We start from the raw sequence: 17,629 nt of genomic DNA, 5'->3' as shown, positions 1-17,629 counted from the left end.
TAGGGAATAATTTCAAGCCTTTAAATCCCACTAGCTTGAACCCCACTGTGATCATACACTAAAGTACGGTGGCGTCCAAAAGGGAAGAAGATAGAGCAAAAGAGTCGCCAACAAGTTTTTAAGGAACTTGTAAACCGTTCACGAGGTGAAGGTTACACCCCTTAACGATCCAAGAGATCGTCAACTCCATAAGGTCATGAACCAAATAAGGGTTCGGGGATGATGGTACAAATCCAACCTAAAAGAGATTGAACCTGCCCTAATAATAGGCCTCTACTTTATTCTGCTCGTATTCATGTGCGCTTTCTGACTAACATGCAATCAATAGAATTAACCCTAAACCTGTTTAATCTATGTTGGTTGAATATTAATGCACAAATAAATCTATTATTGGCGATCACTTGAATTATAATCACAATTAACCCTAAACAAGATTATTAATTATCTTATTAAGCGTGATTACAAGTACCAAATTCCATTTAAGCATACATCAAAGGTGATCAAGCAATAAATAATATAATCAAGCAACATAAAAAAATAATCAACATCATGAATAAAAATAATATCATCAAAATAATAATAACAATAATATTCGCAATCATCATAAATTATAACAATCATAATCATAATCATGTTCATGTTAATATTAAAGCATAATAAAAATAGCAAGATCCTAGGCATGATACTAACAAGATTAATAACAAACCCTAGCATGTCACTAAGCAATAAAAATCAAGTCTTTAACCCTAACATGATACTAACAATCATAAATATTAGGAAGAGAATAAAAGGCATCATAACAATCATATTCAATATTAAAAATACCCTAGACATGATACTAGGAATATCATAATAACAATGTAAACATGATATCTACATCATAATATCAATAAATCAATAAAGTACTTACTTTGATGCCTCGTACCTCTTTCTAATAACAAAATACACACGTTAGTAACTTCAAGGAAAATAATAATCAAAACAATTAAATTAAATAATTGAAAGAGAGATTTGGGACCAAACCCTCAGAAATTAAACCTTTCACGTCTAGGGCGAAGGAAGCTTCGAATATGGCTAGGTGTTTCTAGATCTTGTGAATGCGGAATTTTGTATGAAAACAAAGTAAGAAAGAAAGATGAATGTTTTAAAGAATGCTAAAGAACTAATGTTTGTTGAGAATTGATGAACGAGAGATGATGAATGATTGTAGATGAATGAAAGCTTGCGAATGAAGAGAATTCATGAGAATTGGTGAATAAAAACGGAGTTTTTGATACGATATTTATAGAGAAAATCAGCCAAAAAAAGATAATTTAACAAAACAGAGTCTGACGATCGCAAAACAGGATTGGCGCCAACCCTGGCTAGCTGGCGCCAGGCACCGGTGGCTAGCGCCTGGCGCCAAGCCTGGTTCCAGGCGCCAAGGCCTGGGGTTGGACGCCAAACTGGATTTCAACGCGTTTTCGAAAATCTGATAAATTTCCCGTACTGGAAGATAAAATAATATAATTCCTTCGAAAATGCTATTTGATCTTGATTAAAACTCTGAAAAGTCAACAAAGTCAACTTATCAATGCTAATTGAATTAGGAATGAAAAGAACCTTCTAGAAGATTCTAGAAGACTAAAACCATTCCTAATTGCATTAGGAATGATAAATCATATTAGGCCCTCCCCTAGATCATTGGGCCGTACATAAAGCTCAAACCGGGCTCAGTTTAGTAAATTGGCCATAACTTCCTCAATATTCATCGGAATTGGGCTTATAATTTATCGTTGGAAAGGTATTTGCAAGCCCCATCCAACTACACAACTATTGGACCCATATCATGGAACAACCAAACTGGATTGGCTGTTTTCTTAAAATAAAGTTTTCCAAAACAGGGAGAAAAGAAAAGAAATAAAACTTTCCGCTACACTAGACCTTTCCACACTTCGTTTCATTCGATTATGATTCGACGTGAAAGGTACTCATCACCGGGTTTGGTTTTGGGGAGACACAAATGGGTGTCTACAATTATCCTTTTTGAAAAGATAAGATTGTAGAATTTGAAATTGAATAAAACTTTCCCTTTTTTTAAAAATCCTAATTCTATTCGAATTTAAAGATGTTCAAAGACAGTCAGATATTATTTTCGTGCCTCATAATTTTTATCCAAATCTTATATGGATTGATAGATCTTGAAATTATCATTCCAATGATAAATTATAATATTAATTCCGAGCTATAATGAAAAAGATATGAAAGGAATACGAAACTCTATCCAAAACTGAGACCCTTCCACTATTTCAGCCATATCTTTTTATTTACAAAATATTTTAATCTGAATATAATTGGGTTGAAAAGGAGACTTTAAGAGATTTCCAACGACATATTATATGAGTTATTTGGACTTTTGGATCAAAAGATATTATAAAAACAAAATCCGCAAAAAACTGTCCTAGTGCCAAACGACAGGCCTGTCGCTTGGCGCTTATATCTATTGCCTGGCGGTGTCCTGTCGTCTGGAGCTAACTCCTGTCGTTGGCAACAAGAGGTATTTTATTCCAAATATGACTTGATTTGATCCCGGACTATTTTCTATAAATAGGGGTTGTATCTTCCCATTTTTAATCATTTACAACCATCATCTCTCTCTATTCTCTCTCTCTAAAAGCTAGAAGCTTTCTCTCTCTTTAATATTTTTCTAAACCTTCCCTCTCTCAAAATTACTTATACATTAGTTCTAGACACACCTAGCTAAGTTCGAAGTTGCCTTCGCCCTAGACATGAAAGGTTGAATATTTTCGAGGGTTTGGTCCCAAACTTTATTTCAATTCTTTGATTAGATTAAATTGTTTAATTTAAAATTTTCCTTGAAGTTACTAACGCGTGTATTTTGTTATTAGAAAGACATACGAGGCATCCAAGTAAGTAATTTAATTATTATTTTAATATAGAAATCATGCTTTGATTATTTTGATTCCTAGTATCATGTTAGGATGTCTTTATGATTCCTAATATTATGTTTAGGGTAATAAATAAAATTTTTAATATCATATATTATTATGATGCTTCCTATTTCTTTCCTAATATTATGTTAGTATCATGTTAGGTTTAAAGCTTTAATCTTTAATGTTTAGTGACATACTAGCATTTGTTATTAATCTTGTTTGTATCATGCCTAGGATCTTACTATTATTTATATGCTTTATTCATATTGATTATTATTATGATGATTTATTATGTTTCTTGATATTAAATTATTGTAATTGATTGATCACGCCTTTTATGCATGTGTTAAAGGGAATTTGTACTTTTAATCACTCTTAATAAGATAATTAATAATCTTGTTTAGGCTAATATGATTTTAATTCAAGTGATCGCCAATAATAGTCTTGTTTGTGCATTAATATTCAACCAACATAGATAAACAGGTTTAGCTAGGGTTAACCTATTGATTGTATGTTAGTTAGAAAGCGCACATGAATACAAGAAGAATAAAGTAGAGGCCTATTTTTAGGGCAGATTCAATCTCTTTTAGGTTGGATTTGTACCTTCATCCTCGAATATCCAGTCATGGTTCCAGACCTATTGGAGTTAACGATCTCATGGATCGTTAACGGGTGTAACCTTCACCCTATGAACGGTTTACAAGTTCCTAAAACTTGTTAGCGACTCTTTTACTCTAGCTTCCTTCCCTTTAGACGCCACCATGCTTAAGTGTATGATCACAGTGGGGCTCAAGTGTGGGATGCTTGAAATATTCCCTACAATATATTTGAAGGATTAAAGTGATATGATATAGCTACAAGGGGTGCCTTAAATCATTAGTATACCTCGTGCTTAGTTTGGCATTTTTTTTTTATGCAATGCAATGATCATATGCGAGAAAAAGAAATGCTTATTTTATTAAAAGGAAAAAGGAAAAATCCTACAAAATAAAATCTAAATAAAATAAAAAGTGCCTATGCTAGACTTATTGGGGAAAGGAAAAATAAAAGAAAATAGAATAATAGGTCACGAAATCTTGTCGTTGAAGCTCACCTCGTGTCTTTTGTTTTATCATCATCACCTAGTCTTCTTGCCATTTAGAGGTATGGGAAGCTTGTTATTATCAATTGAATATTGGATGACCTCTTTTAGCTTCCAACAGCTCTCAGTTGTATGACCCCTACCTTGATGGTACTTGTAGTGTACATTTGGATCCTAACTAGGCAACCTCTTCTCAGGTGGGGGGTCTTGAATAGGTACAATGGAAGTAATGAGTCCCTTGGCATGGAGTCGATCGAAAGCAGTATCATAGCTAATCCCAATAGGAGTGAATTCCTTTTTTAGTTGCTTTCTAGGTCCTTGATTATCCATGCCTAAGACTTCATTAAGGTCGAAGGCACCAACATTGTTACTAAAATAGGTGATTTTAGAAGAAGAAGGGTGGTCATTCCTCTTTCCTTTCAAGCCACTGATGTTATTGCTACTAATCTTGGCCTTCTTGTTGCTCGGAGGAACATGAAGGAGATTTGAACCAATGAGGTCTTGAACGCGATCTTTGAGGGCGAAACATTCTTCAGTGGTGTGACCATGGCCTCTATGATATTGGCAATAGGATTTTGGGTCCCAATTGGAAGATCTTCTCTCAGGTACTGGATTTGGAATTGGACCAATAGGGTGAATGAGACCTTGGACTTGGATATTCATCAATGGTCCGTTTTTCCCGCGGCTTCGGAGCATTGAGTTTTTCATTAAATCCTTGACGGGAGGAAGAGGAAAAATAGTGATCCTCTTTTTTGTCCTTTTGGTCTTGACAATGAGAACCTTGTTCGATAACCATTATCCGATTTGCTAGTCCTTCTATTGCACCCATAAGCATGACAATAGTATTTCGTAGTTCATGTACGTCCTCTCCCAGACTTGACGAATTTTCCCCAATATTACTTAAGAAAACTTCTTCTTCACTAGCCATTATTACGACCCTTTCTTCTATCAAAGAGTGATAATTTAACCAAAAGTGTTGTCTTAGTTAAACACTCTTCTCTCCTCGATTAAGTGCTGCGGAAAGGGAAGTCATGGATGTTTATTATTAATTATTTGACTTAAACTTGATTCAACATGCATAGATGGAGAAAGATCATGGAATAATGAGGGGATTGATATGTATAGAGAAAGCATGGAGAGTGGAAAGACGATGTAGATGGAGAGATGTGGAAGAATTTAGGAATAAAGTGGACTTCAACTCAAATGACGGAAAGGACGACTCACGCATGAACCTAAGACATGGTCATAGTGACATATACACAAAGTGTGTGCTAAGACTAGTGAGTGTAAGTGACATGCTTTGACTCTTGTGTGAGACCATGGGACTATGTGCTTAGACACATTTAAGGACTGAATATAACTATTGTCATTAACAACCCTAAAACCTAAAACCTTGATAAAACAATACTCCTTATAACAACTACATTAAAAACCCTAGAAATAATTGCACAGTCAGTTATATAACAAAAAATAAATACGATATTCAAATCAAATCATACAATATCATACTAATTAATCATATATATAAAGAGTACAAATAATAAATCATCATATCACACATAATAATACAAAATATAATACACACATCTCCAAAGTTTTGTGTGATTACCTTTCAACAAGTTACAACCAAACCACAATATTCAAGGCAAGGTATATGGAGCGTCGCTGCGATCTGCGAGCTTTGACTATACAAATCCAATGGAGTTGTGAAAGATAAAGTTTCATAAAGAATCAAGTTTGGGGTTGGATGATGGAGTTCACGCACAAAAGGGCTACGTACGTCAAACTCTTTTTTTTTCTTTAATAAAATATCTTTTGAGAATTAAAGAATATTAATAGGGTTTAAAATAGTTTATATACATTTTGAATTGTACAATGCTATTTAAACAAGATAGGGTTTTAAAACTTTACGAACTCTAAATAAAAATATGAGTATATAAAAGTTATATAATAAATAAAAATAAACTATATTTTTATAAAATATATTATATAAAATCATAAAATATTCGGGTATTACAATCTACCCTCTTTAAAACAAGTTTCGTCCCCAAAACTTAAAATAAAAAATTTTAGGGTATTACAATCTACCCTCCTTAAAACAAGTTTCGTCCCGAAACTTAAAATAGAAAAACCTAAAATAGAAAAATTTAGGGTATTACAAGAAACCAGAGAATGTGATAAATGAAGAAACTCTGCAGGACCTTAGTTTGGAGGTGGTGAATGGGAAGATTCAGAAATTAGAGAAGGGAGAGGAAAAGAAAGAAAAAGGAACAGGAAAAAGAAAAGAAAAGGAAGAGGCTGAGCAGCCTGTGACAAAGAGTAGGAGGCTATCAACAAGCTTTGTCCCTCAAACCAGCATGGAGAAACCACTAGTGTTGGATACTGATGAAAGGGAACTGGATGGGCAAGTTGCAAAGCTCACTGTGAGATTGGTGTTAGCTGAAAAGGAGTTAAAGGAATCTGCTATAAAGATTCAGAAGTTAGAGAAGTCTGTGTAGAGGCAAGACAAACTCCTGAAGGACCAAAAGCTGGAGTTTCAGCAGCAGATCTAAAGTCTTGAGGAAAGACTAGACACTTTTGCTGCTCAACAGAAAGAAGACAACAAACAGATTCTGGAGTTCCTCAAGAGTTGATTCAGCAACCCTATTTTACCAGCCCTTTTTATTAGCCTAGCCCCCTTTATCACTTTGCAGTTATGAACATTTTCAGTTTAAGCTTTTAATGTTTTTTAACAATATTTTGGTTTATAATATTTTTAACTAGCAGGATATTACTCTTTTGGTTTTTAAATGAATATATGGAACTTTGCCTATATATGTGTGTCTTTGTATGTTATGAAAACTTATACAGGCAAGTGGAACTTACTTAAAGGAAGTTAGCAGCGCTGCCTTCAGTTTCCCACACTCGATGAATTTCTTGTGGGGCTGTGGCTAGATGCTTAATAACTTGAAAGATCAAGACTTTTTGATGATGCCAAAAGGGGGAAAAGAAAAGGCAAACTCGAAGGCTGAAGTTGTTCTGGGTTCCAATTTAGAAAGTATCAGAATTTTCTTCTGATAAAGATGCCAGTTTCTTAGTTTTGTTTAGTTTCTTGTTTCTGTTTATTTTTGTCTCATTGTTTGTGTGTTTAATTTAAGTTGCGTGTTTACTTTTTGTCAATAAATAAAAATCCAAAAATATGCCCTTATATTTGTTTTAGCTTTTCAAAAGAGTTCTCTTAAGTTTGTCATTATCAAAAAGGGGGAAATTGTTGAAGCTTAAAGGTTTTGATTATGATGAACTTAAACTAAAGCAAACTCAACTACTAAAGGTTTATAAGTGTTTGTATAGTACAGGTGAAGTTAACCTTGGAGGTGGAAAAGTAACTTAGACTATGAAGACATGAAGAGACCTTTGAAGAAAAGTCAAACAATATAGAAGAAGAGTTCTCAAACAAGAACTAAGTTCCTTAAAAGGAATGTTTCTTAACAGGAACTTGGAAGATGCAAGCTGAAGATAGTAAGTTCTGGATAGTTTGCAAAGTTCCAATTGAAGACTGGACTGGTCGGCGTGAAGCCCAAGTAATTCAGGATTACAGAAACGCGGCACAACAATATTAATTTAGTTAAGATTTTATCTTCTAGATTTATTGTTAAATATGTTAAGTAGATATGCACGAAACGTATTAGAATCTTGATAAGATAATTGGAAAATTTAATTAAAACGGAAAAAGATAAAAGATAGACTTTAAGAAAAGATTTTCAAATTGTTTTGTTTCTTAAAATCGGTTTTAACAAAAGATATTATTCTTTTTCCTATAACTTACTTTATCTTGTTTTCCGAAAAAGATTTTCTTCTAAAAGATTTACTTAAAACTATATTTTGTGATTTAGTTAAATTAACTTATTTATCTTTTGAAAAACCCTACTATCTATTCAAGTTAATCTTGTATAAATAGTAGATATCACATCTTCATAAGTTTTTGTAAGTTTTGTGTGAAGAAATCTCTGAGCTTAAATTGTGTAAGTTTGCCAAGCTTTAATCTTGTCATATCAGTTTTGGATTTTGTGCATTGCTTGCCTAACATATTATAGGTGTTATATTTTCTGTAATTGGTTGGGTTATTGGGTGTGAGTGTATGAAATTTATATTGCATACAGGTGAGACAGCTTTGAGTTCAAAGGCTGTGATTGTACTGTGAGAGTACGAGAGAATTCAAGTTGAGGACTTGAATTGGGTAGGATAGAGTCCAACTGTGTAGCAAGTTCTAATTGGAACTTGTGAGTAAAGGTCTGTCTTATAATAGGTTTGTAACTTGGTGTTTGCCATATTATAGTTGTAGACACCTAAAAATGTCTCCCCAAAACCAAACTCGATGATGAACAACCTTTCACCGCCATTATTGGTCGGGTTTAGTATTTAATCTTTGGAGTGCTTAAATCCATATTCAAATCCATATTTTTATTTCATAAACCAACCCAATTCCTAGCCCATTTCCCCAAAATATAACTTATTTTCCTCTTTTCGTTCCTTTAAACCCAAAATAATTCATTTCGTGTCCTTTAAAATCATTCATTTCGTGTCCTTTCTATAAAAACGTTTAATCCAGTTTATTTTGGTCCATAATCTGGGTCCAATGATTAAATAGTTGGATGGAGCTTTAAAAGAGTTTTCCAACGATATATTATAAGCCCAAATCCGAGTTATAACGAATAAGTTATGGCCAAAATATTAAACTGAGCCCAAACCGAACCTAAACCCACCTTGCCTACGACCCAATGATCATGTGGAGGGTCCAAATTATTTAATCCCATTCCTAAACCAATTAGGATTAATTATAAGATTCTATAATTTTCTAAAATATCTTAATTATCCTTTTTGAAAAGATAAGATTAAAGAGTTTGAAATTGAATAAAACTTTTCGTTTTTAAATTCCTATTTAATTTATATCCGAATTGAAAGACGTTCAAAGATAGACAGATATTATTTTCGTGAATCATAGTTTTTATTCCAATTTTATATGGTTGGATAGCCCTTGAAATTATCTTTCCAATGATATATTATATTGTCAATTTCGAGCTATAACGGAAAAGATATGAATAAAATGTCAAACTCTATCCAAAACTGACACCGTCCCACTATTTCGGCCATATCTTTACTTATACATAATATTTTAATCTGATTCTAATTGGGTTAGAAAGTATACTTCTAGTGCTTTCTAACGCTATCTTATTTATCTTATTCCGATATTTAGATCAAAAGATATGATAAAAACAAAAACCGTAAAAACTACTGTCTATCGCAAGAGTTTTATCCGATTCGAATTCTTATCTTTTCTTGATTCTTCGACCTTCTTTTTTCTCTATAAATAGAGGTCATATCACCCCTTTTTTAATGATCAACAAGATTCATGATCAAATCATTCTCTTCCTCTCTTTTACACCAAAAATTATTCTATTCTCTCTCCTATATTCTAAGCCTTAAACCTATATTCCTAATTACACTATTTCTTCCTTTAAGCACTCCAGGGAGTCCATACAATACCTAAAGTTCTATACTTTAACCAAGGCGTGATAGGTAGAATTAACTGAGGGTTTGGACCAAATCAAATCTATATTTTTTTAATTTAATTTTCATTTGCTTTCTATTTTTTTATTGAAGTTACTAACAGTTTATTCATGATGTAGCAATTTAAAGGAACGTGAAGAATGTGAGTAATTAATTAATTTAATTTCTCTTATTTTATTTTTATATTGTTATTATCATGATTATGTTATTATTATTATTTTATTTGACTAACGCTATTATTGTTGAATTGCTTCCAATATTAATGTTTATTGTATTATTATTTATTGATCACTATATTGCATGTTTAAAGGGAATATGTAATTGGAAATCACGCCTAATAAGATAATTTGGACAACCGGTTTAGGTTCCTTTTTAATCTTGTTGTTAATTCAAGTGATCACAATATTTTAGAATTATGTGTTGCATTAATATTAAACCAATTTAGCTTAATGATAGTTTGGAGCAAATTGAATCTTTGTTTGTATGCCTTTGAGATCATAGGAATCATTTTTCACTATAAGAATCGAGTAGAGGCCAATACGAGCGAATGTGACTCCATGACTCACTTTTTACCATCATCCTCGATCCTCCTTTCGTGGTTCCGAACCATATGGAGTTAGTAATCTCATGGATTATGAATGGGGTGTAATCTTCACGGGTCAATCGTTGTTTCCTTCGTTGTCCCTTTATCGTGGTTGCCTTTTATGATCCGTGAACGGTTTACAAGTTCCTTAAAAACTTGTTGGCGGCTCCCTACTTTCCTTGTCCCTAATCGTATTATGTCAATTCCCACTTCCTATGAGTGCCAAGCATATTCACACATGCTTAACGTAGGCGCACTTCTAGCGACGCCTACAATAGTGGATTGGTTTTTGTCTGGAAATCCCTTAGAAGGGTCGAGGTTTTACTTCCAGTTGGGCCCTGAAAGGTTTCCTCGTAAAATCCTGTGTGCATTGCAAAGTTCCTTTTATATTCTTTTTTATAATTTGCAAAAGTAGTCACTAAAAATTCACCTACAATTCACCCCCCCTCTTGTAGTGTTCATTTCAACTAACAGTTATGGCCATATGTAGAACACATATGGGTTTTACAAAAAAGGGAAAAACTCAATCAGGAAGTAAAACCGAGCAAACAGTACTAGAAAACTAGTTGAAACAAGAAGGTAGATTTCTGGCTTGGTATTGGAAGAACTCGGCGCGAGACTGCAGTGCCTGTTGCTAGACTATGACTCTTTCACCTGGTGACAGAGCCATCGCATTGGCAATGGCACTATTTTCTCAACGCTAGTTCCTACATGCCTCAGCAGCCTTTTGTTATTGAATTTTCCAGTTTTTTGCAGCGTTATTTCGATTCTAGTTGTGAAAGATATTTCCCTAATTTCCTACGTGTAAAAATCCTATGTTTTTGACGCATTACAGATGTTCTTTCTAATGTGGACCTTTTTTATGATTATGCCAATAATGTTAATCAAAATTACATACATGAATACTTAGAACTTTTCGAGTCTCATCCACTCATTCTAAATTATTGCCAAAATAAAGTTCAGGAATTAAAATAGAAATCCTCCCCAGCGGAGTCGCCAAAAACTGTAGGGAATGTTTCAAGCATCCCACACTTGAGCCCCAATGTCATTATACACTTAAGCATGGTGGCGTCCAAAGGGAAGGAAGCTAGAGCAAAAGAGTCACCAACAAGTTTTAGGAACTTGTAAACCGTTCACAGGGTGAAGGTTACACCCCTAGCTTCACGATCCATGAGATCGCTAACTCCATAGTGGCTTGGAACCATGACTGGATATTCGGGGATGAATGTACAAATCCAACCTAAAAGAGATTGAACTTGCCCTAATAATAGGCCTCTACTTTATTCTTCTCATATTCATGTGCACTTTTTAACTAACATACAATCATTAGGTTAACCGTAAACCTATTTATCTATGTTAGTTGAATATTAATGCACAAACAAAACTATTATTAGCGATCACTTGAATTATAATCGTATTAGCCTAAACAAGATTATTAATTATCTTATTAAACGTGATTACAAATACAAATTCCCTTTAAACATGCATAAAAGGCGGGATCAAGAAATAACAATAATCAAGCAACAATAATAACAATCATCATAATAATAATCTCAATAAAGCATAGTAATATTAGCAAGATCCTAGGCATTATACTAACAAGATTAATAACAAATCCTAGCATGTCACTAAACATTAAAGATCAAAGCTTTTTCCTTAACATGATACTAACATAATAGAAATAAAGAATAGGAAGCATCGTAGAAACATACATGATATTAGAAATTTTAGTTATTACCCTAAACATGATACTAGGAATCATAAAGACATCCTAACATGATACTAGGAATCAAAATAATCAAAGCATGATTTCTTTATCAAAATAATAATAATTAAAGCAAATACTTACTTGGATGCCTCTTATCGCTTTCTAAAAACAAAATACACCCGTTAGTAACTTCAAGGAAGATAATAAATCAAACAATTAAATTAAATAATTGAAATAGGGATTTGGGACCAAACCCTCAGAAATTATCAACCTTTCACGTGTCAGGCGACAGGCACAAGCGCCAGGTATCATCGCCAGGCCCCCTGGTTGTCGCCTTGCGCAAAGTCAGAAAAAAGACGCTCTTTGTAGGCAAAATCCTCTTATTAATATGATTAAGCAGCAAATTCCACATTTATCAAATTCATTTCGGGCCCAATTTAGTATTTTGGCCATAACTTCCTCATTATTCATCGGAATTGGGTTTATAATATATCGTTGGAAAGCTCTTTGCGAGCCCAATCCAAGTACACCACTATTGGACCCTTATCATGGACCAAACTAAATTGGACTGCTTCCTTTCATAAATAGAGTATAAAAAGAAATATTTTCAAAAACAGAAAGAGAGATATTTTAATAAAAATAACCGCATCACTAGACTTTTCACACTTTCACTTTGTTCGATAATCAAGTGACGTGAAAGGTATTATCACTGGGTTTGGTTTTGGGGAGACACATTTGGGTGTCTACACAAGCCCCCACTTTGACTAAGTTTGGAGAAACACAAGTTTCAAAAACAAAAGTCAAAGTAGCAATATTGACGGAGAATGATTTAAAGCGTTCTGCGACCCTAAATCATTCTTGTAACGCCGATACCTGCAAACTAGCGTTATTTAAACAAATAAAAGAGTTAAGAAACACGTATCTTACACTGTTGAGCACACGTCTCTAGAGTAACTGATTTTGTTGCTGTATTTTGCTGTGACGACCTCCATTGTGCCTCGTGAACGCCATCGTCGAAGACCGTTGCTAGTAACCATCTTCAAATGCTTGTGACAATAATCCACAGTACCTTGGGAACATTGTCAAAGGTGACTGCTTGTAGCCATCTTTAGGGTTGTGGCATTACCTCGCCACGACTATGCCTCGCCGCTATAAAAAATCTCCTCTTTACCTTGGGACATCGTCGAAGGTGACTGTGCCTCGCCACCTTCAGGGGTTGTGGCAGTGCCTCGCCACGGTAGTACCTCGCCGCTATAGATAATATCCTCTATACCTTGGGACATCGTCGAAGATCGCTGCTTAGCTATTGTAGGGAATAATTTCAAGTCTTTAAATTCCACTAGCTTGAACCCCACTGTGATCATACACTAAAGTATGGTGGCGTCCAAAAGGGAAGAAGATAGAGCAAAAGAGTCGCCAACAAGTTTTTTAGGAACTTGTAAACCGTTCACAGGGTGAAGGTTACACCCCTTAACGATCCAAGAGATCGTCAACTCCATAAGGTCTAGAACCAAATAAGGGTTCGGGGATGAAGGTACAAATCCAACCTAAAAGAGAATGAACCTGCCCTAATAATAGGCCTCTACTTTATTCTGATCGTATTCATGTGCGCTTTCTGACTAACATGCAATCAATAGGTTAACCCTAAACCTGTTTATCTATGTTGGTTGAATTTAAATGCACAAATAAATCTATTATTGGCGATCACTTGAAATTATAATCATATTAACCCTAACAAGATTATTAAATATCTTATTAAGCGTGATTACAAGTACAAATTCCCTTTAAACATGCATAAAAGGCGTGATCAAGCAATAAATAATAAATCAAGCAACATAATAATCATAATAATAAAATTATTATAGTCATAATAATAATCATAAATAAAATAATCATCATCATAATAATAATAATAATAATAATAATAATAATAATAATAATAATAATAATAAAATATAACAATTATAATCATAATCATGTTAACATTAAAGCATAATAATAATAGCAAGATCCTAGGCATGATACTAACAAGATTAATAACAAATCCTAGCATGTCACTAAGTAATAAACATCAAATCTTTAGCCCTAACATGATACTAACAATCATAAATATTAGGAAGAACATAGGAAGCATCGCAGGAATCATATTTAATATTTGAATTACCCTAGACATGATACTAGGAATCATAATAACAATCTAAGCATGAACTCTATATCATAACATAAATAAAAATTATTAAAGTACTTACTTTGATGCCTCGTACCTCTTTCTAATAACAAAATACACACGTTAGTAACTTCAAGGACAATAACGAACAAACAATCAAATTAAATAATTGAAATAGAGATTTGGGACCAAACCCTCAGAAATTAAAACCTTTCACGTCTAGGGCGAAGGCAACTTCGAATATGGCTAGGCGTATCTAGATCTTGTGAATGCGGAATTTTGTATGAAAACAAAGCTTGAAGAAAAGAATTGAATGAATGCTAATTAAAACTGATTGTAGAACTTGAGAATTGGTGAATAATAAGAGAGAATAAGTGAATGAATGAATGTAGATGATCGGTTCATCAAAACGGAGTTTTTAATACGATATTTATAAAGAAAATCAGCCAAAAAGATAAAATAAACAAAATAGAGTCTGACGCTCAGAAAACAGAGCTGGCGCCAACCCTGGCTAGCTGGCGCCAGGTACCAACACTAGCGCAAGGCGCCAATGGCTAGCGCCAGGCGCCAAGGCCTGGGGTTAGGCGCCAAGCCTGATTCCAACGCGTTTTCGAAAATCCGATAAGTTTACCGTACTGGAGGATAAAATAATATAATTTCCTCGAAAATGCTATTTGATTTCGATTAAAACTCTGAAAAGTCAACAAAAGTCAATTTATCAATGCTAATTGAATTAGGAATGAAAAGAACCTTCTAGAAGAATCTAGAAGACTAAAACCATTCCTAATTGCATTAGGAATGATAAATCATATTAGGCCCTCCTCAAGATCATTGGGCCGTACATAAAGCTCAAACCGGGCCCAGTTTAGTAAATTGGCCATAACTTCCTCAATATTCATCGGAATTGGGCTTATAATATATCGTTGGAAAGGTCTTTGCAAGCCCCATCAAACTACACTACCATTGGACCCATATCATGGACCATCTAAACTGGATTGGCTGTTTTCTTAAAATAAGTTTTCAAAAACAGAAAGAAGAGAAAAGAAATTAAAACTATCCGCAACACTAGACTTTCCACACTTTCGTTTCATTCGATTATGATTCGACGTGAAAGGTACTCATCACTGGGTTTGGTTTTGGGGAGAGACAAATGGGTGTCTACAGAAGCCCCCACTTTGACTGAGTTTGGAGAAACGCAAGTTTCGAAAACAAAAGTCAAAGTATCGATAGGGACGGAGAATGATTCAGAACGTTCTGTGATCCTAAATCAATCTTGCAACGCCAATACCTGCAAAACTAGCATTAGTTGAACAGATAAAAGAGTTAAGAAACGCGTATCTTGCACCGTCGAGCACACGTCTCTGAAAGTAACCGATTGTTTTGATGACCTCCTGCAAGCTAGAGAATGCCATCCCTCTTGAAAACCGCTACGCCTATAACTGCTTCCAAATAGAAGATTGCTTTGCCTGAAACGATCCTCCTCCGCATTGATAATATTCCACGTCCATGGGAATACCATCAAAGATTATTTCTCTTGAAACAATCTCCATCCGCATTGATAATATTCCACATCCTAGGGAATACCATCGAAGATTATTTCTCTTGAAATAATCCTCTCCGCATTATGACCATCTTCCATGCCTAAGGGAATATGATCGAAGACAAATTCGCTTGAAATTACCTTCAGTTGTTTCTCTCCGCAAACTAGGGAATGCCGTCAAAGATATCTTCTCTTGAAGTCATCTCCATTTGATGCGATAATTTTCCAAAGGAAAATACCGAAGATCCACGCCTGTCGATCTTTAAAAGTTCGCCTGAACTTTGCTTCCGCTATGCCTGTACGTCGGCGCTTCCGTTGCTTTGAACCTGTACGTCGGTGCCCTTTTGCTCTTGAACCTATATGTCGGTGCCTTTTTGAGCTTTTGAACCTATATGTCGGTGCCTTTTTGCTAATGAACCTATATGTCGGTACTTTTTTTGCTAATGAGCCAATGCTTAAGCGCTTTAAGCTAAGTGAGACGATCTCTTATCAGGTCGATCACTTTATGTAATCAAAACGATTACTAAATCATGTCAAATTGCTTAGAGGGGCTAACTGGCGTACCAAGGAACCCAAAAATATGTTGCAAAAGGCTAGCACTACCTCATCAGGTGGCTGGATGCTTTGGCGTCGCTGAAAAACCATCAGCGCCACCTTATTAGCATTAGCGCCAAGCGCTGATATTGGCGCCAGGCGCCAAGCCAAATTTGTGACGCCAATGCATAGGGCCTGGCGCCAGCACGGGGATTTCCTTAAATACCCCCTTCCTCTTCATTTCGCTGCTTTGTTCGTCGCGAAACTGCTCGACAGAAGTCCGAAACTTCAATTGCTCATTGCTTGCTCGTTTCTCAACCGAATTCGCTCAAATTTGTTGCAAATCAAAGCTCTTTTCATCTATTTTCCTGATCTATGTAAGCTTTCTTCAAACTCACATCAGTTTTTATGAATTCTTGGCATGTTTATTCACGAATTTCATGAAAATTCGAAATTTATAATGCTCAATTTGCTTTGTTTGTCAAGTTTTATGCCATGAAATTGCTTGATGATGTTTGTATATTGCCTTGGGAGCAATTTGAGACTTGTTTGACTCAATTTGGTGAAGAAATGAGCAATTTGCCGTTGTTGGACCTCTTAAGGTCGTGAAGAACAATGTGACTTGTTCTTGATGTTTTTGCTAGCAATTCTTGTTCAATTTGTCCCAATAATCACTATAGTGTTGCAAGAAATTGTTTGATTGCTTGAAAAATGCCGTCATGCTCAATTTGAATTTGTGCTCTGTTTTAGTACTACGTACTCTGTTTTTGCGAACATAGTATCATGCGGCTAGGCGAACCTTAGATACTGTAGAATCTTAATTTATGATAATTTTGCACAATGTAGCATGGCTAGACAGCGAGGCTCGGGTTCACGGTCTCGAAACACTAGACGGGAGCATGAGCCCGTAGAGGATGACATTACGCCTTCCACTTCGCTTGGTCGGCTTTCGGAGTGGGATGAGCTGACCTTGTTCTTCGCCCCGGTCCACCACATTTCTGAGAGGGTGAGACAGGGCATCGCGCCCGGGAGGTCACGGCATCACGGCTCTGGCTGTGATGGTTTAGGCGATTTGTACAGGATGTACATCGCTAGGGATCTTGAGACGAGACACCTATGGGAGTCTTGTGGATTAGCTACTCTGTTCGAGACCTCTGAGGCTATGGTCTCCTCCAGCGGGGGTCATCATGTAGTGCGCGGTTTGGTGGAGTTCTTCTGGGACACCACCAACACCTTCCATTTCCCCTAGGGCGAGATGATGGTCACCCCTACGGACTTCAGTCTCATCACAGGACCGGAGTTCACTTCTGTGCCACTGCCGTTTGACAGTGGAATCGACGTCTTCTCTTCGGAGGTCGAGGAGCTGTTGGGGCCGATCGCTATTCGGGCCCGAGTTGAGGTCGAGACGACTCAGTTTAGTGCTAGAGGAATTCGCCGCTCGACGCTGGCAGCGGCTCTTGATGACGATGCGACCACCCGAGAGCAGCGGGTGCGCATCTTTGTGCTGATGTTGTTGTCAAGGACATTCTCCCCTGA

At 35.5% G+C, this 17,629-nt stretch overlaps 1 protein-coding gene across 1 annotated transcript in view; it reads left to right on the top strand.

Annotated features, from left to right (window-relative positions):
- The first annotated feature begins 6,371 nt into the window (after positions 1 to 6,371).
- LOC145625122 (uncharacterized) overlaps positions 6,372 to 17,629 on the top strand; it is a 30,228-nt gene continuing 18,970 nt past the window's right edge. Inside the window, exon 1 of the mRNA XM_081678202.1 lies at positions 6,372 to 6,502. Within this exon, the coding sequence (XP_081534328.1) occupies positions 6,372 to 6,502 (131 nt within the window). The remainder of the gene's footprint in view (positions 6,503 to 17,629) is intronic.

Source organism: Chenopodium album, chromosome 3 (assembly GCF_948465745.1).
Source record: "Chenopodium album chromosome 3, dcCheAlbu1.1, whole genome shotgun sequence".
In the NCBI taxonomy this organism is placed as follows: Eukaryota; Viridiplantae; Streptophyta; class Magnoliopsida; order Caryophyllales; family Amaranthaceae; genus Chenopodium; species Chenopodium album.
The sequence above is the reverse complement of the archived record's forward strand: the minus strand, read 5'-3'. Positions and strand labels throughout refer to the sequence as shown.